General features: G+C 40.4%; 1 protein-coding gene across 3 annotated transcripts in view; it reads right to left on the reverse strand.

Moving 5' to 3' along the window:
• Nucleotides 1–18,260, reverse strand: part of rev1 (REV1 DNA directed polymerase) — a 125,487-nt gene extending 107,227 nt beyond the window's left edge. For 2 of the 3 annotated variants that reach the window (XM_043691688.2, XM_043691686.2), the window contains exons 1-4: nt 18,131–18,260; nt 1,632–1,698; nt 917–1,049; nt 483–651 (exon numbers count right to left, since the gene is read on the reverse strand). In XM_043691688.2, coding sequence (XP_043547623.2) covers nt 483–651; nt 917–1,049; nt 1,632–1,688 — 359 coding nt within the window. In that variant the 5' untranslated portion in view covers nt 1,689–1,698; nt 18,131–18,260. The remainder of the gene's footprint in view (nt 1–482; nt 652–916; nt 1,050–1,631; nt 1,699–18,130) is intronic. The other variant, XM_043691687.2, reaches the window with a different exon arrangement.
• Between the last annotated feature and the right edge of the window lie 4,695 nt (nt 18,261–22,955).

Here is a 22,955-nt window from a genome sequence, read left to right on the forward strand (position 1 = left end):
AGCAAAATATTTTCGGAGATCTTTTCAAACGTGTAAATGCGCCAATGCAATCTGACGCTTGTGCCACACAAAAACTTAAGTCATTCAGATATCCTACTACCATGAACTGCATGTGACAGAACAAATTAAGACAAAGCTCAACTAAAACAAAAATACAGCAACACTGAGCTAACTGAATTTGCAATTTTAACAATATACAATTAGATTTAGGGTTACGCAGTGTAACAAATATTCACTGGATTTTTTTGTCCCCTTTTTACAAAAGAACTATATCTTAAATCTAAACTCTTAGTACTGGTCAATACTATTACCAAGTTGGCGGTTCACAGCTATCCAGGTCAGAGTCACACTGCCACTGAGTAAATGACAATCTGAGAGCCAAACTCTTAAGGATCAGACACGTGGGCTTTACTGTAATTAGCAATGTCTCCACTCGTCAAAACATAAATGGGAACAACAATAACCATTATATTTTCACTTACCTGTCAGTTATCCAACTGGGGCGAACAACTTTCTCTTCCTTCAGTTCTTTGATTTTTGAATTTGGAAGGTTAGTGGCAATAATGTGAGTAGTTTTAGATCTCGAATAGTACATATGATACTGGCCTCCATGCAGCATCATCAGCCGTCGCAGCTCATCAGCCGTTGGCTCTGCAACACAACACATCATTTACAGGTGAAGTAAATCAGGACTAATTTAGCATCCAGGCCATGGCAACTACACAAGCATGAAATATTTTATTTATCCTGCCAGCATTATACCTTTCAACAACTCATTGAAATTCATTCAACCCCATTCTACTAGATGAATAATCATTCAACTACCTACCTAGTGACATGAGGACAGATTAAATTAATTCCAGTGTTCTGAAAGGATACAGCTAACTCTGAATAAGATTTATAAATCACCACATACCTGTGTAACCATTGACAAAAATTGAAACACCTCTGAAAATACAAGATACTGTCCCTTCATTTTGTTGTTGAAGAGAAGTGTCTGATTTGAATTGTCTTTCTAGCTTGTCCATCTTTGCTGCCATGTATCCACCCTACGAGAAAATTCAGAAGACCTTATTACTCTGCACTGACTTATTTCAACACTTATCTAACATAAATCTCCTTGAACAAAAAGGAAATATTTAATTTACATAGCCCTTATCATAAGTCTTCAAAATGTCTCATGGCCCTTTACACAATTAATTACTTTGAATATGTAGATAAATATATACAATAGGATCCTGTCAATTAAGAAAATCTTTTTTCTCTGTTGGCTAAGGGAAATATACATTATGACATAGAGTTCCTTATTGCATGGGATTTTGAGTATCCACTGAAATGATCAGAAGATACAGGTGGACAATTAATCTAATATTTTAGCCAAAGGATGATGTTTCTGCCACATGCATCACACCTTCAATATTGATTTTACATGTTGGCCTTTTGTATTCAAAGGGCCTAGACTTAAATCTACAATGTTTGGAATATTAACAACTCAGCCACACTGGCAAAAAAGTAGAACTGTAGTGTGATTGTAAGTTTATTCAATTTGTATTGTGAGATGGACAAAATGAAACAAATATATTTACAAATAAAAATACAGAAAGTTTAAGAGTAATGTGTGCTGAACAAACCCATTCTCTCCAACCGTCCCCTTCGCTGGCACGTTTCCTCCATCCTCCACGGCTCATAGTAGGTTCCCTGAAATTTAATGTCGAATTGTCCATTTTAAAACACAATCACTCAAATTTATTATGAATTACATACAAAAGAATAATTACTTACTCTTAAAAGGAAGTTTAAAAAGGTTGCCAAAATTGCATTTCACCTTAGCAAAACATGAAGTCAAAACTGTGCCTATTAGTTACTACATGTGAACAAATAACAAAATGAATTCATGATTCATAGCACTGGCATTTTAGGAAGCTTCATTATGACACACTACATGTTATTACTTTAAAATAAGTATACCTACATAATGAAAACAGAAACTATTCAAAATTCACGAGTTGATTACTTGATGCTAAACTAATTAAGCAAATACTTCAGTTAACATGTTTCTTCTGAACCACCAAGAACATATTGTCTTAAACACTTCTCATATCTAACTTGCCTCTAGGTATTACCAGTTTAATGCACAGTGGCTTGGTAATACACAATTTCAGTAATGCTTGAAAAACAGACTTGCTATCACAACGTTTTGGTTTTCATTCATTAGGATCGAAACAATAATGCCAAATTCTAAAGGGAGCATCAATTAGGCTGCATGAGTAAAAGGTATTGACTAGTTTTGTCAAGTTTGACTGATTGGTCAAGGTATTGCCTTAGAGAATACATCAGGAAAATATTGTCCTTCATGCCTTCGTTTAATTCAAAAAAGACACAATGCATGCACATGTTCTTTTTTCCTGCAGAGAACAGGTTGTTGCCTGTGAAAATTTATAGCTTCTAGCAAGCATAAGCGAATCACATTGTGAGCCTGATGACAAATTTGAATTGGTCATAGCACGTTTGAGATTGTTCAGCAAGGGCTGTCCAATTCAGGATTTGCATATAATATTAGACATTATGTTGAGTCCTGCGAGCATGTCCTGGTTTGAGTGCAGTTGAAGAGATTGCTGTTAGATACAATCTGCCATCTGTCAGGACAGTATGTACTGAGAATTCCACCAACACTAAAATATTTAAAATCTCGTTGGATGCTCAGATTTTGAGAAACTGCACCTAATAATTCCAATTGTGATTACATCTAAACAAGATCTATAGAATACATTACATGCATTCATTAGCAATTTCTGTCTGGAGAGTAATCCTTGAAAGTGCGTTGAGGCAGGAATAAACTAGGGATTGGGATAATGAATTAAATGGTGCAAAGTGAACTGAACCTCAAGAGTATGATAGCATTTCAAAATATGTATTTCATAATCCATATGGTTTTGTATTATTAACTACAAATTTTCCTACTGTGGGTGATTCAATTGTTTTCATTCTTTGTAACCGCCAACATTGGGGCAGTTTAGCACTTTGTACCACTTAGCAACATAACAACTGTGAAAAATTTTGCATTATATAGTAAACCAGAAACACAATGGGGTCAGGTAAAAGGAAAAGGCAGGTTTATTGACTATAATGTATTGCTTTCCAGGTATTTGTGTGTCATCTGCAAATCTGGCTATAGTTCATTCATTTCCTTCACTTATAGGTTCGCATTTTTGCAATTCCAAAGGTTATATCACCTTCTCATTCTGTGAATCTATTTAATTCTGTCTAGAAAAGGAACCAGCTTGTGTGGAAAATCATGCCCCACTCCTCCTTCCACACAAAATCTTTGTATGAGCTGTATTTGCACTTGTGGATTGGTACAAATAGCAAAGAAATTTAAAATATGCATTTAAGCATATCAGTCAGCTTCAGATCTCTTACTGTAATCTCTATGACAATGACTGCATGTTCCCTACCTTATCTCCAACTCCATCAAAAACCTCTTTCACTTCTTGATTCAAATTCTCCAAAGCCCTTCTGGTCAGTCTCCCAACATCCCCTCTCCAAAAACTCCAAATAAATCACAAATCAGCTGTGGGTTACCCACTCTTGACAAAGCTCCACTTACATATTCTCTAATCTCTTGCTGGTTTAATTAATCCAAAAATCATGTTACAAATCTTTTTGCTTCTTCTACCTAATCCACCACAGCCCTATACATATTAAAGGACAACTTAAGTTGCTACTACGAACCTCTCTAGCCTTAGGTTCTTTCCAGTTCACCAACACTGCAATTCAATGAAATCCTTCCTGTACAACAGCAACCAGAGTTGTACATAATATTCCAGAAGTGTAGTGTACTGTATTCTCCAAACTTTGCATCTCGCTTCTCTACCACATCCACTTTGGTGGTAACATCTCAACCTGACTCTTCAAAACACTCAACTTTTTAAAAATTCATTCGTGGGTTGTGGGTGTCACTGCATACCTAGTTGTCCTTGAGAAGGTATTTGTGAGTTGTCTTCTTGAATCACTGCAGTCCACCTTCTTTAGGGCATTAATGAAGAGTTTGTTTAAGGAATGTATTTAAGGAGGAAAGATGGGTGGAAATGGTACAGAGTTATTGTTAAATTATATCCACGGGGGGATCCATGATGGTAGCAATCTAGGAGGATTGCGTTGCAGAGCTCCGCACCACAGCACAAGCGGGATGAACTTCTAATCTACCCAACCCGGACCACTGCAATATCCTGGGACTCTGGAAAGGTCAAGGAGTCCCAGAAAATTGTGAATATTCATCAGATCTGCGTGTTTGACCGTCCGGAGATACCGAAGGGAGGAGCAGCGTATGAGGCCGGGCCTGCAGCCCAGCCTGCAGGATCCTCGGACTCGATTACCTACCGGCCCTGGTGAAGGAACTCACGAAATCTTGCGAGATGTTGGGTAAGCAAATTGAGGAGAAGCTGGCCCCGATCTCTACAATGCTGCATAAGCATGAACAGCAGCTGGGAGACCTGGAGAAAAGGACAGATGAGGCTGAACACAGAGTCGCAGTAGTGGAAGCTGATACCTGTTCCTCCAAGGATAGGATCCAAGCCCTGGAGATACAAGACTGTAATTTGCGTGACCAAGTGGATGATCTTGAGAATGGGGCAAGAGAAAAAATATTCTGATTGCCGGTCTGCTGGAGGGTAAGGAAGGTCAGCGCATGGCGGAATTTATTGAGGACTGATTGCCAAAATTCCTTAACTTGGAAGCTGGAATGAGAGGCTTGAAGATGGAGAGGGCTCACCAGGTCACAGTGTGGAGGTCAGTTATTGGAAAAATGTCCACATCCTCTCTTGGTGCGGTTTCATCATTATAGTGATAAGGAGAGAATTGTGGAAACTTCCAGAATCCAGGGGAAGGATCCAAAGGCCCTAATGTACAAGGGCTCATGCTCTTCCAGGACTTCTCAATGGTGGTGATCCAGAAAATACTATTACAGCATCAAGAGAAGACTGAGGGAGCTTGAGATCCAGTACTCTGAGGTATCCGGTGGTGCTTCAGGTCACCTTAGATGGATCCATACATCTCTTTGACACGGAGAAGGCAAGAGATTTTGTGGACAAATTAACCTAATCTGAACAATTTAGTATGTACAAATAGTAGTGCTGTTTGGGTATGTCTTTATATTTTTCTTTAAAAAAAGAGGAAGCCCAGTTGGGGCTTTCTTTTTTTATTGGTAATAATCTGGTTTAAACTATGTTTGGCAGCAGTTGAGATGTATACTCTCAATTTCTAAGTTATATTAAAGGATGGGTGGGGTATTTACTCCCTTTTTGTTTAAAAAAAATTATTTATTCACATTGCTATTCCATGGTGTATTTTCTTTGTTTTCTGCTTGTGTTTGTGGTGTGACTCTAGCTGGGATGAGGGAAAATGGTTGGGATGGCTAGATGCCTACTTACAGGCAGTTTATGCCTGGTTCAGCTATTTAAATGTCTGGGCTGCAGTCTTGGCAGCGGGATGGGAAATTGGGTTTTGGGATGGGTAGTTGCTCCCTTTGGGCAGGGGTTGAATTCCTATATACAGCACCGTTGGCACTTTATATGTTGGTTAGTTTTTTTTCATTTTTGTTGTATATAATCTTTAATAGCTTTGTAGGTTTGTTAACTGTAGTGATTTTAGTTTATTTAATTGTTATGTTTGATGGATGTTGTGACACTAAGACTTGGCGATTTGTGGTTCGAATTCCTCCTATCTGGAATTTAAATGTCATTACAGGAGGTTAAGGCTAATGATTAAATGGTGTACCTGGAATATCAAGGGGAGTCACTCACCAATTAAGAGGAAGGTACTTTTGAGTCTTAGGAGGTGGATATTGCTTTGTTACAGGAGGCACACTGGTATGATAGGGAGCACTTGAAACTACAGCAGAATGGCTTTGACCGGGTTTACTTTTCTTCTTTTAATACCAGAAGTAGGGGAGTGGCTACACGGGAGGTTTGTAATTCTCAAAGCCTTGATAAATACGGAAGGATATGGTGTTTTAAATGTTTATTGCCCTACGGCCCACCCCCTCAAATTTTTGGTCGATGCGTTCTCTAAACTGACCAGTCTCGACTCCCAGTATATCATTATAGGGGGAGGTTTTAACTGTCTCATGGATCCCACAGTGGACAGGTTGCCCAAAGGCCCCCCGATACCTTCTGTACAAACTAAACAACTGGTGGATCTGTCTGTGGAGTTACAGTTGGTGGATGTCTGGAGGCGTCTCCACCCTGCAGGCAGGGATTTTATGTTTTTTTCCCAATCCACATAGATGTCACACTAGGATTGATTATTTTTCTGACCCCTGTGGCAACCCTGGACTTGGTGGCATCTTGTACAATTGGTAATATTACCACTTCCGATCACGCTCCAATGTACCTGTTGGTTAAGATTAATAACGTTACAATAGGTTCGAGGCACTGGCAAATGGACCCCTTTATCCTCAAGGATAATAAGCATTCCTAGACATGAACTCAGACTCGGCTAGTAGCCCATTTGTCCTCTGGGAAACTGCCAAAGCCTATGCCAGGGGATTAGTTATTTCCTACTCTGCCAGTAAGAAGTGGCAGAAGGGTGAGCAGCAACTTCTCCTCCAAGCACAGTTGAAAGCAGCCAAGAAGGTTTACTTTGACAGGCCCTCAATGGGCAAGCTACAAAGGATTATGATGCTGCGGTCTGCATTGAATTCCGTACTCTCTCAGACAGCAAAGAAGGAGCTTTTTTTTGCAAAGCAAAGGTTATATTAGCATGGTGACAGGCCAGATAAATACTTAGCATTTCTTGCCAGGAAAAGGAGCTATTATGGTGATTAGGGATGGGTCTGGGAACCTAACATGTGACTCCAAAGATTTTACTTTAAGTTATACCAATCTGAGGGTGGTGAGGAGGGGCAGGTCAAAATGGAGTCCTTTTTCAAGGATCTGGAGATTCTGGGCGTGACCCCCGAACAAGAGTCTTTTCTCAATGCCCCCTTATCAGAGCAAGAAGCAGCTTCAGAGTAGAAAGGCACCCGGTCCTGATGGACTTCCCAGCTAATTCTATAAGGAATTTATAAACATATTGTCAGGCCCGATGCTCGACATGTTAAATGACTCATACAGCCATGATTGTCTCCCTCTGAGAGGCCAATATTTCACTTATTCTTAAGAAAAGAAGGTCCTAGAAGACTTTGGTTCATACAGGCCCATTTCACTCTTAAATGTTGACTTTAAAATCCTCTCTAGATTCTTGCATTAAGGCTGGAGACTGTGTTAACTTCTGTTGTTAAAGAGGACCAGATGGGCTTCATAAAAAGCCGCAGATCCTCCAATAATGTAAGGAGGCTTAATGTAATTCAAGATTGTCAACAACAGTCAATATAGGGATTGGTGATTTCTCTAGATGCAGAGAAGGCATTTAACAGAGTTGAGTGGCCATACCTTTTCTATACTCTGGAGCAGTTTGGCTTGGTCAAAGTCTTTATAAGATGGGTAAAGGTTCTCTACAGTGACCCTCTCACTGTGGTCATCAATGGGGTGCAATCAAGCAATTTTAACATTTTTAGGGGCAGCCAGCAGGGCTGTCCCCTTTTGCCACTGCTTTTTACGTTGGTGATTGAACCATTGGCGGAGGCCATTCGTAGGGATCCCAATATATCAACTCCAGAAGTGAGGTCAAAATTACATAAGATATCATTGTACGCGGACGATGTCGTAAGTTTTTTGAAAAATCCAGCAATTTTGGTGCCTCACCTGATACAATGCATCAGTGTATTTGGCACCTTTTCGAGGTACAAGATTAATTTTGCAAAATCAGAGGCTATGCCTATGGGTGGTCTTATGAAGGTGTTAGGTCTTGAGGTGAACATCGATTCCCATTTAAGTGGTCACAGGGGGGTTGTATGTATTTGGGTATATTCATTATTCCAGCTCTGGATCGACTGTTCAAAGCTAATTTTGTTCAATTATTTGACAAAATCAAACAAGACCTTTAAAGATGGGAGGCACTTCTGGTCTCGTGGTTGGATCAGCTAGCACTTATTAAGCTGAACATTCTCCCCCGTTTGTTATACCCTTTCCAGATGCCTCCCTGATTTTTGATAAGTAAACATTCAGGAGACTGAATGGCTGGTTCAGCTCTTTTAATTTGCACAGTAAGCGGCCCCTCATTAAATTAGCTAAATTGTAATTGCCTCACAGTTTGGGGGGAGTGGATCTCCGGACATTAAAAGCTACCAACTAAGCTCGCTTTTATCCTACGTGAGTGATTGGGTTTGTGGGGATTCTCTTTCAATATGGTTAGATATTGAAACCTTCCAGGCAAGGTGCCCCCTTACCAGCTTGCTGTTTTTGGAAAACATTGCCATAACTCAATAGTTACCAATACTGATAAAGCTTCGAAGGCAATTCGGCAGAGCGAAGGTACTATTGGCAAAACATCTTCTCTTATACCTATAATGAGTATATGCCAGATTTTCAACCGGGGACGATAGTTTCGCAATTCAAACAGTGGGCAACCAGGGGTGTGTCTTGCGTGGGCAATCTATTTGAGGGAGACACAATGGTGTCCTTTGATCAGTTAGCACAGAAATACGAGCTATCTAACTGGGACCTCTTTCGTTTTTTTCAAGTTAGGGATTTTATTCAAAAAAAGACTGAACTTGTGACTGATCCCTACAAATCTGACATAGAGAGGAGGGTGCTCAGTGCTAAGAGTACACTTTCTGACAGTACTTTATATCAACAATTGGGGGGGTCCCCCCTCAGATTGAGTTTGATCGACTCTGTAGGGTGTGGGCAAGAGAGCTCAGCATTGATATTTCCTCAGAGGCAGAGCAAGATATTTGGGAAAACGCAAGAAAGATATCAATTTGCAATAGGACCCATGCTTTACAGTTGAAGATTCTCCACAGGGTCCACTTGGCTCCAGACCGTTTGTCAAAATTTAAAACAGGGATGTCTTCAACATGTCCCAAGTGCACTCTTACCCATTGTCTCTGGCCTTGTGGTAGGTTTCAAACATACAGGAGCGCTGTGGCAGGTGCAACGGAGAGGATTTTGGGTGTAAGGACCATGATCTCTCTTCTTCTTGGCCTGCCCAGTGTGTTCCCTGCAGATGTGCATAAGAACAAACTTTTCAATGTCCTCACTTTCTGCGCAAGAAAGAATATCTTACTAGGTTGGGTATCCAAACCCTCGCGCCTGTCAGGTGGCGTAAGATTGTTATAGAGCATATCCCCTTGGATTTTCTCACAAGTATGGTACACCACAAAACTGAGAATTTTTATAAGATGCGGCAGCCCTTTTTGGAATACCTAGACACAGATTTATCTGCCACACTAATAAGGGCTTTTACATAACCATAATGATTGTACTTTACGAGTCCAATATCCAGGGAGGAGGAACTACAAATGTATGAGTGTCTTGTTTGGCTGAGTTGAGTTATTACTATTTATTAGTTTGTTATTGGTTAATATTTATTTAGTTAAATAGTTAGCTGGGTTTTTTAAATATATATTTTTCTATATATATTTATACATTTGTACAAGGGTGGGTTGTTTTTCTTTACATTGTGTCCTTCCTTTGTATTGTTTTGAACTGTATTGTTTTGTATTTGTTATAATAGTAAAAAAAATTTTTCAATAAAACAAGAAATCATTGAAATTCTTTACAAACATGTCCAACTTCTTGAACAAGGGCAGGACTTATACAGTTAATGGTAGGGCCCTGGAGAATGTTGCAAAACAGAAGAACCTGGTGATTCAAGTACAAGCTAATTGAAAACTGTGCCTCAGATAGAGACAGTGGTCAAGAAGGCATTTGGCATGCTTGCCCTCATTGGTCAGATGATTGGGTATAAGTGTAGGGATGTCATGCTGTGGTTGTACAGGATGTTGGTGAGGCTGCTATCGGAATACTGTTTACAGTTCACGTCACTTCTCTAGGAAAGATATTACTAAACTGGAGAGGGTACAGAAAAGATATACAAAGATATTAGCAGGACTGGAGAGGCTAGACAGGCTGAAACTATTTTCACTGGAGAATAGGAGGTTGAGGGGTGACCTTATAGAGGCTTATTAAATTATATGGGGCATGGATAAGGTGAATAGCAAAGATATTTTTTCCTCAGGGTTGGGAAGTTCAAAACTTGAGGGCATAAATTCAAGGTGAGAGAAAAAAAATTTGAAAAAGACCTGAGGGGTGTTTTTCTTCATACAGAGGGTGAAATGAACTGCTAGAAGATGCAGTAGATGCAGATACTGTTACTATATTTTAAAAAAGTACTTGGATAAGTACTTGAACAGGCAAGTCTTAGTCGGATATGGACCAAACCCAGGCAAATGGGACTAGTTTAGTTCAACAAATCTGGTTAGAATGGATGAGTTGGACCAAAGGGTCTGTTTCCATGCTGGATGACTCTATAAAGATAAACCTATAAAGCATCGGACTCAATTTACACCTCTCTTGAACAAAAGGGGTAAATGAACATCCTTGAAAAGTGACATCACAGTTTTAATGTGCAAACAGGTGAAGTAACTTGGATGAAAACATCCAAATTCAAAAAGTGAATTTAGTTTTCACATTTAATGTCACCATGTCATTTGTTATCTTCTCACCAGATCAAACGATCTGCATGCATCTAAGGTATCCATTCCTTCATAAATTGATAATTAGAATGGTATACATGCACTTCTTCACATGACATGCTTTATCCACAGACTTTTCCTTTATTCCGCAGTAACATTTCACTCCACGTTTGACTCGAGCAAACGTTCATTCTATCCTTCCCGGAGTTTAAGAGCAAAATACAAATTTCAAACTGCACTTGAGAAAAGGCAGCTGATTTTCATCTTTGTTCAATACAAGATATTTTAAGAATAGTGGTTTGAAAAAAAGATTGCTGAATATCAAAGAAATCCTTCTATCTTAGGTATTTTATACTATGCCCACCTTGTTTTGTGTTTCGCATTAGAATACAAGAAAGATTGCTTCCTTTCAATGTTGTAAATTTTAAAAAGCTGTTATTTATATTTGATTATTTTGGTGCCTTCTCAAAACATAATGCTGTACCTATTTACAATCCCAATATTGATTGATCACAGGAAATGCACTTGCTAAGGGATGGCTGCCGTTACACAAATGCTTTGCCAAGACAGATGCAATGAATCAAAACATAATATGGACAAAGTCCACAATAAGCACTGAACCTAAATCTCTACATCTACTTTTGCAATTGATTTCCTGCTCAATATGACCAGTAATGAGCTGTTAAATTCTCCTGACATTAAACACAACTTTGTCAGCAAAACACTGGCTTGCACAGATATTATCTACAATTATATTCCCGAAAAAACAAGATGAACTAACCATAATTATCAATGCTCTCTCCTCCCTAACTTTTGAACTTCATAACAAACAGCTTACTCCCACTATGTAAATGCTTATAAGGCAGGACCAGGTCAAATTTTTAAAAAGACCCTATCTAACACAATTCCACACAAATTGCAAGTTTTCAAATCATAAACATCTAACAATGAACTCTAACCTGGAAAGCAGATGCACTTGATTACTGTTTCCAACTAAATGCTGATGCTGTTGAATGAGGAGTATCCAAAACCTAAACTTGAATTCAGGCTCATTACTGGTGTAGATGTCCTCTTATATCCATTTATTCAGGATTGTATCACTTACAATTGTGCTAATTAAGTTCCAAATTTTAGACAATCAGTTCTGCATAACATAACAAAGGCGTTTAATAAGGTACTGCATACAAGGTTACTTAATAAGAGCCTATGGTATTATATTAGCATGCTCAGAGGATCGGCTAACTAACAGAACAGAGGTTAAAAGGAGCATTTTCAGGTTTGCAGCCTGTAACTAATCGAGTGTTACAGGGATAACTTCTGGTGCCACAATTATTTGCAATATATATTAGTGACTTGGATGAGGGAAGTGAATGTACTATAGCCAAGTTTGTGGATGACACAAAAGCAGGTGAGAAGGCAAATGGTGAGGATGACACAAATAGTCTGCAGATAGACACAGGCAGTTTAAGCACACGGGCAAAAAAAATTGGTAGATAAAATACATTGTGGGTAAATGTAAGATTGTGCATTTGGCAGGAAGAACTGCAGCACAGAGGGACTTGTGGGTCATCATGCAAGAATCACAAAATCAATCAAACAAACAAACTCAGCAGGTAGTAGGGTAAGCACGTGGATAATTGACCTTTATTTCAAAGCGATTGGTGCATAAACGTTAGGAAATTTGCTAAGACTATAGAAGGACTCATCAGACAATACCTGGAGTACTGTGCAGTATTTGGTCCCTTTATCTAAAGAAAGATGCATGAGCCATAGAGGCAGTTCAGTAGGTGGACCTCATGTAGGGAGGATTGCCTGTTGAGAAGAGGTTGAGTAGGTTGGATCTGTACTCACTGGAGTTTAGTAGAATGGAAGGCTACCATATTGAAGATTCTTAGCATGCTTGAAAGATCATTTCCCATTATGACAGTGTAGAACCAGAGGGTATAATCTCAGTATAGGAGGTTGCTCACTTAAAACAGAGATGAGGAGAAATTTCTTTACACAGGTGGTGGTGGTGGTGGAACATGTGGAATTCCTTACCACAGAGACTGGGTCATTAACAATATAAAAAGCTGGGATAAACAGAATTTTAATCAGTTAAGGAATCAAGAGTTTTGGGGAAAAGGTAGGAAAGGTGAATTAAGGATTATCACATCAGGCATGATCTCACTGAATAGTGAAGCAGTCGATGGGCTGAATTGCCTACTTCTGCTTCTATGTCTTATGGTCTTGTATGAAAGGCATGCTTCTATTTTCAAGGAAGCATTAAAATAAGAGTTGTTGTGGCCACAGCAAAAATAGCTGGAACTTTGAGATGGAAGGGTGATTTCACACCTTACTCAAAAATCTGGGGTAAGAGGTCCTCAAGGTGGCAGACAGAAAATCTAAGGGAGGCATATAAAGGAGGAGATTTTTTAAAATTCATTTGTGGGATGTGGGTGTCACTGGCTGGCCAGCATTTGTTGCCTGTCCTTGGTTGCCCTTGAGAAAGTGGGTGGCGAGCTGCCTTCTTGAACCGCTGCAGAAGTAAGGAGGTGCCTTCTCTGCCATTCAATATGATTATGGCTGATCCATTATCTAACATCACATCCCTACTTTCTATCCACACCCCTTTGATGCCTTTAATATATAAAATTTATCATTTTTTTTCTTGAATACAACAGACATAGCAGGGATTAAACAATAAGCTCGGGGAACTTTGCAAATCAGTGTGCAGGTGTACTCGACACCTCAACTCCTCCCAAAATCCTTTTCTTTTCTACGTCTGTCTTTGGTTGAGTTTCCAAGCATCTCTTCTAACTCATCCAAGAAGGCCCAGAAAATGTTTGACATACTTAGCAGGCAAGGAAGCATTTGCAGAAACAGAGTTAATGTTTCAGGTTAATAACCATTAATATGATCATGAAAAGGCATTTGATGGATATCATAAAATTTAAGTATATCTACAGGCTGGGAATATGGAGAGCAGGAGAACAAAAGGGTAGTTCTGAGATACTGAGATACAGTGAAAGGCAGGAAAAGATTAAATGGCAAAATAAATAATGATGCTATTTCTGTTGTGCCATCATCCCTTTTTGTTCCTTAATCTCTCTCCCCTTTCACTCTATCACAGATCTTCTCTTTTGCCAGACATGCTGGATTTCTCAGCACTATTTGTATTCAAAATCTCCTGCTTGCATTCATCTCGCCTTTTGCTTTTTCCTTCCCTTTCTCTGCCTCCAGACTTGCTTAGAAATTGTTACAGTTCTAATTTTTGCAATTCTGATCAAAAGTTTTATATAGTAATAGAGCAAGGAAACAGATCCTTTCGTCCAACTCATCCATGCTGACCACATTTCCCAAACTAAACTAGTCCCATTTGCCTGTGTTTGGCCCATATCTCTCTAAACCTTTCCTATTCATGTACCTGTCCAAACGTCTTTTAAATATTGTAACTCTACTTGCATCTACCACTTTCTCTAGCGGTTCATTCCACACACAAACCATCCTGTAAAAACATTGTCCCTCAGGTGCCTTTTAAATTTTTGTTCTCTCACCTAACAAATATGGCCCTGAGTTTTGAACCCACCCCATCCTCGGAGAAGACAATTGCTATTCATCTTATCTATGCCCCTCATGATTTTATAAATCTTTTTAAGGTCACCCCTCAACCTCCTATGCTGCATTGAAGAGAGTCCCAGCCTCTCCTTATAAATCAAACCCTCTCGTGACAGCAACATCCTTGTATATCTTTTCTAAATCCTCTCCAATCTAATAAGATCTTTCCCAAGGCAGGGCAACCAGAACTGTACACAGTACTCCAAAAGTGACCTCACTGCTCTACAGCCTCAACATGATGCCCATCTCTTTCCTGTACTCAATGGTCTGGGAAATGAAGGCAAGTGTGCTAAAATACTTTCTTAATCATTCTGTCTACTTGCAACACAACTTTCAAAGAACTATGCACCTGAACCCCTCGGTCTCACTGTTCAATAACACGATCCAGGGTCCTACCATTAACTGTATAAGTACTGCCCTTGTTTGGGTTACCAAAATGCAACACTTCGCATTTATCCAAGTTAAACTCCATCTGCCTCTCCTCAGCCTATTGGCCCAGTTGATGAAGATCCCTTTGTCATCTTAGACAACATTCTTCACTGTTGACTATTCCAACAATTTTGGTGTCACCAACAAACATACAAACCATGCTTCCTAAATTCTTATCCAAATAATTTATATAATTGATAAACAACAGTGGACCCTGCACTAATCCCTACGGAACACCACTGGTCACAGGCCTCTAGTCTGAAAAATAACATTCCCCACCACCTTCTACCTCCTACCGTCAAACCAATTTGATATCTAAATGGCAAGCTCTACCTGAATCCCATGTGATCTAACTTCATTAATCTGTTTTGACCTGAAATATTAACTATAAAACTCTCCACAAATGCTGTCTGACCTATTGAGTAGTTCCAACATGTGTGGTGTTTTACTTGAGCATCATGGCACAATGTCTCTTCCTTTCAATCTTCATGAAGTACATGGGATTGTTTGTTTTTAAAGGGGCTGTATAATTTGAAACTTTGAATATTCCGATGGGCTTCTGGCTGGTCTCTCCACAAACTAAGGTCATCCAAAACTCTGCTACATGTCATGATTTGGAGATGCCGGTGTTGGACTGGGGTGTACAAAGTTAAAAATCACACAACACCAGGTTATAGTCCAACAGGTTTAAGTGGAAGCACGCTAGCTTTTGGAGCGACGCTCCTTCATCAGGTGATTGTGATTGCCTCGGCCCCAATTTCTGAATCCTTTCCCTCTCTGCCTTGATTTCCTCAAAAACCTATCATTTTGAGCAAGCTTTTGATCATCTAATCTAATATCTTCCGAAGTGGGTCAGTGTTATACGTTGTTTCGTAATGATCCTTAAAAAGGCCTTGGGACGTTCCATTGCGTTAATATGGTTTGTAACTTGTCATAATGTCTGTCTGAGACATAGCAACAAAACATGTTACAGCAAAGAATAAAAGCAAACAATTGACAATGCTTACACTAGTTCTCTGAAAGAATAATGCACTGTATTTCAATTCATCTTACCCTGTATATGAACACAATGCCATGCCAGTTTTAGAAAGCATACTGTTCAGTTCACCTTGTTACATATATACCAAACCAAGTCATTGGTATAGCTTAACTTGTTGAAATGGGTTTGCAGAGAGAAATAAGATAAATATTTTTCTTTCCACAGTGTCTCAGTTACAAGTATTACAACAGAAGCTAATGTAAGAAACAAATGGGCAGTACATGTTCCACTATCAATTTGATGCACAACTAGACAAGGGGGCAATGATATGCTTTGTAAGTGGCGTCAGCCTTCATCACTTGACAGAGATTGCCAAACTGAGCAAAGGATCAATGGGTGTGACTATACCTCAGATTTTTCCAGTAGTAATTATGTATTTGTTACGTGCCTACATTTTATCTAATATATATTCCACAAAGCAACAATTGAAAAATTAACATTTACCAACCGAAATCTTACTAGACCAGTTCAATCCCAATGGGACAGCACTGGTTGCCTTAAATGAGAAGTGTCTAGACATACATAATTTCACCTTAGAGACAAGACAGAAATTAAGTGAATTCTGAATTAAGAGAGCAATAGTAGACAAGAAACATTCAAAATAAAGGTAAACAGTTACAGCTCTATCCCTTGAGGAAAGAATGTTTTTGTCATGTATATATTCAGAAAGAGAAAAACAGCAGATAAGGAGAAGTCCAAAGGACCATTACTTTTCTCTTTTCCCCCTGCCCAAGGCACCATGTGAATAACCACTCGTTTCAATTCTATGTTTGGCTTTGCCTTCAAATGGCAGGGGTCTTGTGCCATTAGCTTGGCTGAAAATGGGACTCTAAAATGGAGAAAGATTCAACATGAAATAAAAAGAAAGGAATCAGTACTTCTTTCAATATGTTAAACTGAGCATGAACCACAGCAAACTGTGAAAGACAAGAAACAGCACCTTGTATCTGTTCTGTCATTCAATAAAATTGCAGTTGACCTGATCTCGGCCTCATCTCCACTTTCCTGCCTGTGTCCCTTAAAACTGGACAATCTGCCTATCTGAGCTTTGATTTCATTGAGTCCACCTTCACTCTTGCTGCGGTAGAGATTTCCAAATATTCATAACATTCAGAAGAAATTCCTTTTCATCTTTGTCTTACAGTGGCAACCCCTCATTCAGGAATAATGTCCCCAATTCTAAATCCAACCATGAGGTAATAACACCTTTTCAGCACCTTCTGTCTTTCAGCATTATGGGGACGTCTCCTAGAAACGTGATCAAGAAATCCCTGAAGGGACCTTGACAGCAACATGATTAAGAAAAATAAAAACAAAGAACTGTGAATACTGGAAATCTGAAAAACAAACTGAAAAGACTGCAAAAAGTCAGGTCTGGCAGCATCTCTCAAGAGAGAAGTGGAGTTAATGTTTTAAGCCTGGTGACCTTTGGTCAGAATACTTGGTATATGGAGTTCCAAATCAAAATGGTATCTTAAAATGAATGGACCATAACTCCCACCCCACTCCACCATCAGAATGCACAAAAGATTTTTCTGTGCTAGTGTTTCACTTCAATTGCTTGCACAATCGTAAAAGAGCACCCCATTCCCACACAGGAGGGCAGCAATACATACCACAAAGAATATTTAACATAAGCTTGGTAGCTATATCTGTTTTACAGCAAATTTGATATTTCCAGGTGCAAAATTATAATTTTCTTACATATATTTGAGGAAAATCTAACAAGTGAACTTATTCATAAGTTAGTTCAACTGTCACCAAACAAGGTATTTCTCAACAGATGTTGACGGGGATGGGGGGTGTGGCTAAGAGGGATAAAACACAGCATTTGCTAGAGGAACAGACATTTGTGGACATAAACATGAACAGAACTTTACGAGAATAGGAAGAACAGATCTAAAGTCTGACCAAAATCCCCATTCGTTCTTTACAGAGAAATAAAATCACAACATAATCTGCGCAACACTATTATTTTACCGCGAATTACAGTCAGTCAGTTTTGGAAAGGAGGCTATTGTATAAATACTGTTCAGAAAATTCAAAACAATTGGGAGGCAGCTTTCTAACAGGTACGGGGGAGGGGGTGATTACACCATTCTCCTCCTAGATTAAGGTGAAAATCACCTGGATTATGGGGAAAACCTCCCCCTGCTGTTGGATTGAAGGGGAAGCCTCCTCCTGGAGATGATGGGGACGCCTCCTGCAGTCTCCCGCCCCCCGCCCCCGTCTGGCGATGATCCTCTGCTCCGGAGCCAGGCAAAGGGCTCCCAGGGCAGTAGGGTCTGTCCTCACGCAGGACTCCGGCTCTAAGGCTCTGTCCTATCCCCTGGGGTGGCCTCGGCTGGAGAAAAGCCGACATTATGTGTGTCTGAGGCCAGGGTTGCAGCTTCTCAGCACCGAGACCCGGAGCCCCCGGAGGAGAGAGACCGGGCCGCGCGCTCTCTCCGTGCCGGTGCCGCCAGTCACGTAACCGGGTACGGGCTCACCTCTCACGGCCTAAAACTCATCCCGACCTCGGTTACCGTCCGTCTCCCGGCTTCTATTATCACCGTTTGTATATCGGGCCGCTGGCCTCTACCCCTCACTCCGGTCTCCGGCTCCGTGATCTCTCCATTCCCGTTCCACCCCGCCCCGTCCGCCCGCTCCGGCACCGCCTGCAACCACCCAGTCACAGCGACACCGTGGGCTGGAGGCTAGTACTACACCCAGTCATAGCGACACTGTGGGCTGGAGGCTGGTACTACACCCAGTTACAACGACACCGAGGGCTGGTACAACACATTCACAGCGACACCAAGGCTGAAGGCTGGTATTACATTCAGTCACAGCGACACCGTGGGCTGGAGGCTAGTACTACACCCAGTCATAGCGACACTGTGGGCTGGAGGCTGGTAATACCCATAGTGACAGAGATACTGGGCGATGAGAGGCTGTAACTGAACTATTTCGTGATGGGGGTGTGATTGTAATCACACATTATTGCAACTGAAGAGGGGTAGTGCAAAGCTGAAACTACATTGAGTCGCAGCGACACCCAGGATAGGATATTGTACCATGTCGAGAGTGGGGTGCTGGAAAAACACAACAGGTCAGGCAGCATTGGAACAGCCGGAGAATCGACGTTTCGGGCAAGTGCCCTTCATCAGGATCCTGATTTGGGGATTCCTGATGAAGGGCTCTTGCTTGAAACGTCGTTTCTCCTGCTCTTCTGATGCTGCCTGACCTGCTGTCCTTTTCCAGCACCCCACTCTCGACTCTGATCTCCAGCATCTGCATTCCTCACTTTCTCTCAGTTGATATTGTACTATACCCAGTCACAGTGACACCCTCAGGTGAAAATGTGTAACTGCGCCGTGTTACAATGACACCGGGTGGTAAGGACCTGTAACTATAGCCATATCACCATGATACGTGGTGTTTCACAGTGACACCTGGTGGAATCGTGAAAAATAATGAGACGCTTATAGCGAAGTTTACACTTTGTTCGCACATTTATTCTGTCTCTGATATGTGTCGGGGTCTACAAAGAAAATCTTCCACCATACCATTGCTTGATACCCTATCCACTGAACAAAATCTGCCAGTCTTCCTTCATAGGTTGGACTACTGCTGGTGACCATGATGTGGAGGTGCCAATGTTAGACTGGGGCAGCCAAAGTCAGAAGTCACATGGCACCAGGTTATAGTCCAACAGGTTGATTTGAAATCACAAGTTTTTTTGGAGCACTGGTCCTTCACCTGATGAAGAAGGAGCAGCACTCGGAAAGCTTGTGATTTCAAATAAACTTGTTGGACTATAACCTGGTGTCATGTGACTTCTGACTTCGGTAAAACAGCGAAATGGTTAAGTCAAGATTAGAGTGTTGTTGGAAAAGCACAGCAGGTCAGGCAGCATCCGAGGAGCCGGAAAATCTATGTTTCGGACAAAAGCCTTTCATCAGGAAAAGCCCCGATGAAGGGCTTTTGCCTGAAGCGTCCATTTTCCTGCTCCTCAGATACTGTTTGACCTGCTGTGCTTTTCCAGCACCACTCTGATCTCCAGCGTCTGCAGTCCTCACGTTCGCCCTGAAACCCTTATGTGGTCATTCTGAGCAGGCAAGGAAGCCAATTGTCTCACTGCTGCCTATAAAATTCCAGAAAGGTCAGGGATTGAACAGTACACTCAAGAAGGCCACCTGCTGGCTTTCCTTCAAATGTACCTATAGTGATATTAAAACAGCAGAACTAAAACTTTGTCATAAGATTGGGGAAGTGACAACCAGTGATACTGTCATTAAACCGGCAATCCAGAACCCCTGGCTAATGCTCTGAGGATACGAGTTGAACAAAAATCTGGAATTAAAAGCTAGCCTAATGGGTTTGTAAAAGGCAGATTGTAATAATGTACCCAATCTAGTTGAATTTTCTGATTAGCAACAGAAAAAAAATTGATGAAGGGTTTTCAATAGAGATCATCTATACTTTAAATAATTGTTTGCCAAACAAAATTGAAGCCTGTTGAATAACTCGATCAGTATCAACTTAGATAAAAATTAGTTGAAGGACAGAAAATAGCAAGTTGTGATTCATAGTTGTTTTTCCAGACAGGATGATGATAGCTATGGTGTTTCCCTATGCTGGAATTACTTTTTTTAAAAAAATCTATACACACTTGCTTTATCTTTTAGCTTTTCTCATGTTATATAAGGTGAAAGCAATGCTGGTTGATCACTCTTCATTTCAAATTCTTTTAGGATTCATTGGGTGGTTTTACAGCTGAATGTTTTCCTGCTTCCAATCCTCCCTGTTTAGCCAGGCTGGGGACTGACATCGATATATGCCTGCACTAGTGAGATCTTCAAAGGCCATTGTTATGACCAAGATTGGAAGATGTACTGTCTGTTTCTAGGCCTACCCCTGATACAGTGAAAATTGTACATTATATTAGGTTCAGAACATAAAGGGCCAAAGTTTGTGTGAAGATTTGTAGCTCGGGTGCTCGTTGTTGTGATTCTGTTCGCTGAGCTGGAAGTTTTTGTTGCAAACGTTTCGTCCCCTGGCTAGGCGACATCATCAGTGCTTGGGAGCCTCCTGCGAAGCGCTTCTTTGATGTTTCCTCCGATGTTTATAGTGGTCTGTCCCTGCCGCTTCCGGTTGTCAGTTTCAGCTGTCCGCTGTAGTGGTTGGTATATTGGGTCCAGGTCAATGTGTTTGTTGATGGAGTTTGTGGATGAATGCCATGCCTCTAGAAATTCCCTAGCTGTTCTCTGTCTGGCTTGCCCTATGATAGTAGTGTTGTCCCAGTCGAATTCATGTTGCTTGTTGTCTGCATGTGTGGCTACTAAGGATAGCTGGTCGTGTCGTTTCGTGGCTAGTTGATGTTCATGTATGCGGATAGTTAGCTGTCTTCCTGTTTGTCCTATATAGTGTTTTGTGCAGTCGTTGCATGGTATTTTGTACACTACATTAGTTTTACACCAGAACGAAGGACCCGATACCCAACGTTTGCAACAAAAACTTCCAGCTCAGCGAACAGAATCACAACATAAAGGGCCATAAACCAGGTTTATTTAATGAACAAAATTATTGGTTATTATAATCATAAAACTATTTGATAAAAATGCACTAATACAAGTTTGATATATGGAATTGTAACTTCGAACTAATCCCAACAGATATGCACAAGTACAAATTAAAGAAAATATGAAAAAAACTTGCTATGCAGAAATTAACATTGGAAAAAAAACTTTGGCCAAAACCAGGTCAAAAATCAAATGACACCAGGCTATAGTTCAACAGGTATATTTGAATTTGCAAGCTTTCAGAGCTCACTTCCTTCCTCAGGTATGGTTTGTTAATTCTCTAAGAATAAAATTGTGAGATATGAAATATTCCAGATTGCTTTTAGTCAAACACACTTTATCGTGTAGACTGGACAAACAGACTCAGATAGTGGTCAATAGACATATGCAATTGTTCCTCTAGGGTATCTCTTGAAACAGTTAATTCGGGATGTCTAGAGGGTGTCTTTAAGAAACCTTTCAGGAAGAACAGATACTTTGGCTTTTAAGCTCCCATACAGAGTTCTGAAGAAGGTTTCTCATAGTCAGCATTCCCTGTAATTTTCTTTCTTCTGTGAGGACCTCCAAGACCTGAATGTGGTAACAAATTTGGGAACCAGATGCCAATGCATGGAACTACAGAGTGACTGCTTAAAGGGAATGTTGTTCACAACCTAGACAAAGGAAGAATCATGGACCTAAAAATCCATGGCCACAAATTAAGGCAAGTTTAGGAAACCAATGTGGAATAAGTAAAATCCTCTGAATTGAAATGACCATTTTGTCAAAAATGTTGAAAAGTCAGGCATCATGAAACTCACATCGCCTATTTAACTTATACTGATATGTTAAGTTGTACATGTTGGAATTGAAAGGGTTGCCTGTGATTGTCCAGCTTGGAAAGACAATGAAGCCAGACTCAAGACTACAAATGCAGTCATGCATAAATGCATATTTCAATAGCTGCTTGAAAAACCAGCAGATAGAGAGAAAGTAAAATGGATTGATAACAGCAAAGGCTGGAAGACCCTCTCTCTCTCTCCCTGTTTCCTTTTCATGATCTGGAAAACATGCACCAGCAATTAACCAAATCGGCAGACCATCTATTCACCAACAATTCATCAAGAATTTGACAAATTTCACTCCAGCTGGCAACATAATACAGCAAGTAAACAGCTGTGGTCTCAGGTTCGATCACAAGGGCTCCAAGAATATTTTAAAGTGCACAATTTTTATCTCCCTACTAAGCACTCCCTTGTTTTTAAACTTTTTCCTGTTTTTCTAAGAGTGTTGGATGTTGTGCTTTAATAAAATTTATTTTTTTGTTCACTAAGAAAGCCTCTCAATTGACTCCTTAGTTTTGTTTCAGTGAGTAAGTCTTAATTGAAGGGCGAAAGACCGACATGCTATAAAGCAATAAAGCTCTTCATTATGGCCAACTGAGGGGTTAAAAAGATTGGAGCCAATTCACCCCTCCTGCTCATGTCATACAATTGAAATAGAGGATAAAAGCCAGTGATGGTGGCTCAGTAGTTACCACTGACACCTCACAGTGTCAAGAACCCAGGTTTGATTCCAGCTTTGAGTGAGTGACTGTATGGAGTTTGCACATTCTTCCCGTGTCTGCGTGGGTTTCCTCTGGGTGCTGCGGATTCCTCCCACAGACCAAAGATGCGCAGTTTAGATGGATTAGCCATTCTAAATTGCTCTGTAGTGTGCAGGTTAGGTGGGTTAGCCACGGTTAAAAACCCCATGGAGAGGGGATCCAAGA

This window comes from Chiloscyllium plagiosum, unplaced genomic scaffold, assembly GCF_037043375.1.
Source record: "Chiloscyllium plagiosum isolate Xiang-an unplaced genomic scaffold, Cpla_swu_hap1 HiC_scaffold_6, whole genome shotgun sequence".
Classification (NCBI taxonomy): Eukaryota; Metazoa; Chordata; class Chondrichthyes; order Orectolobiformes; family Hemiscylliidae; genus Chiloscyllium; species Chiloscyllium plagiosum.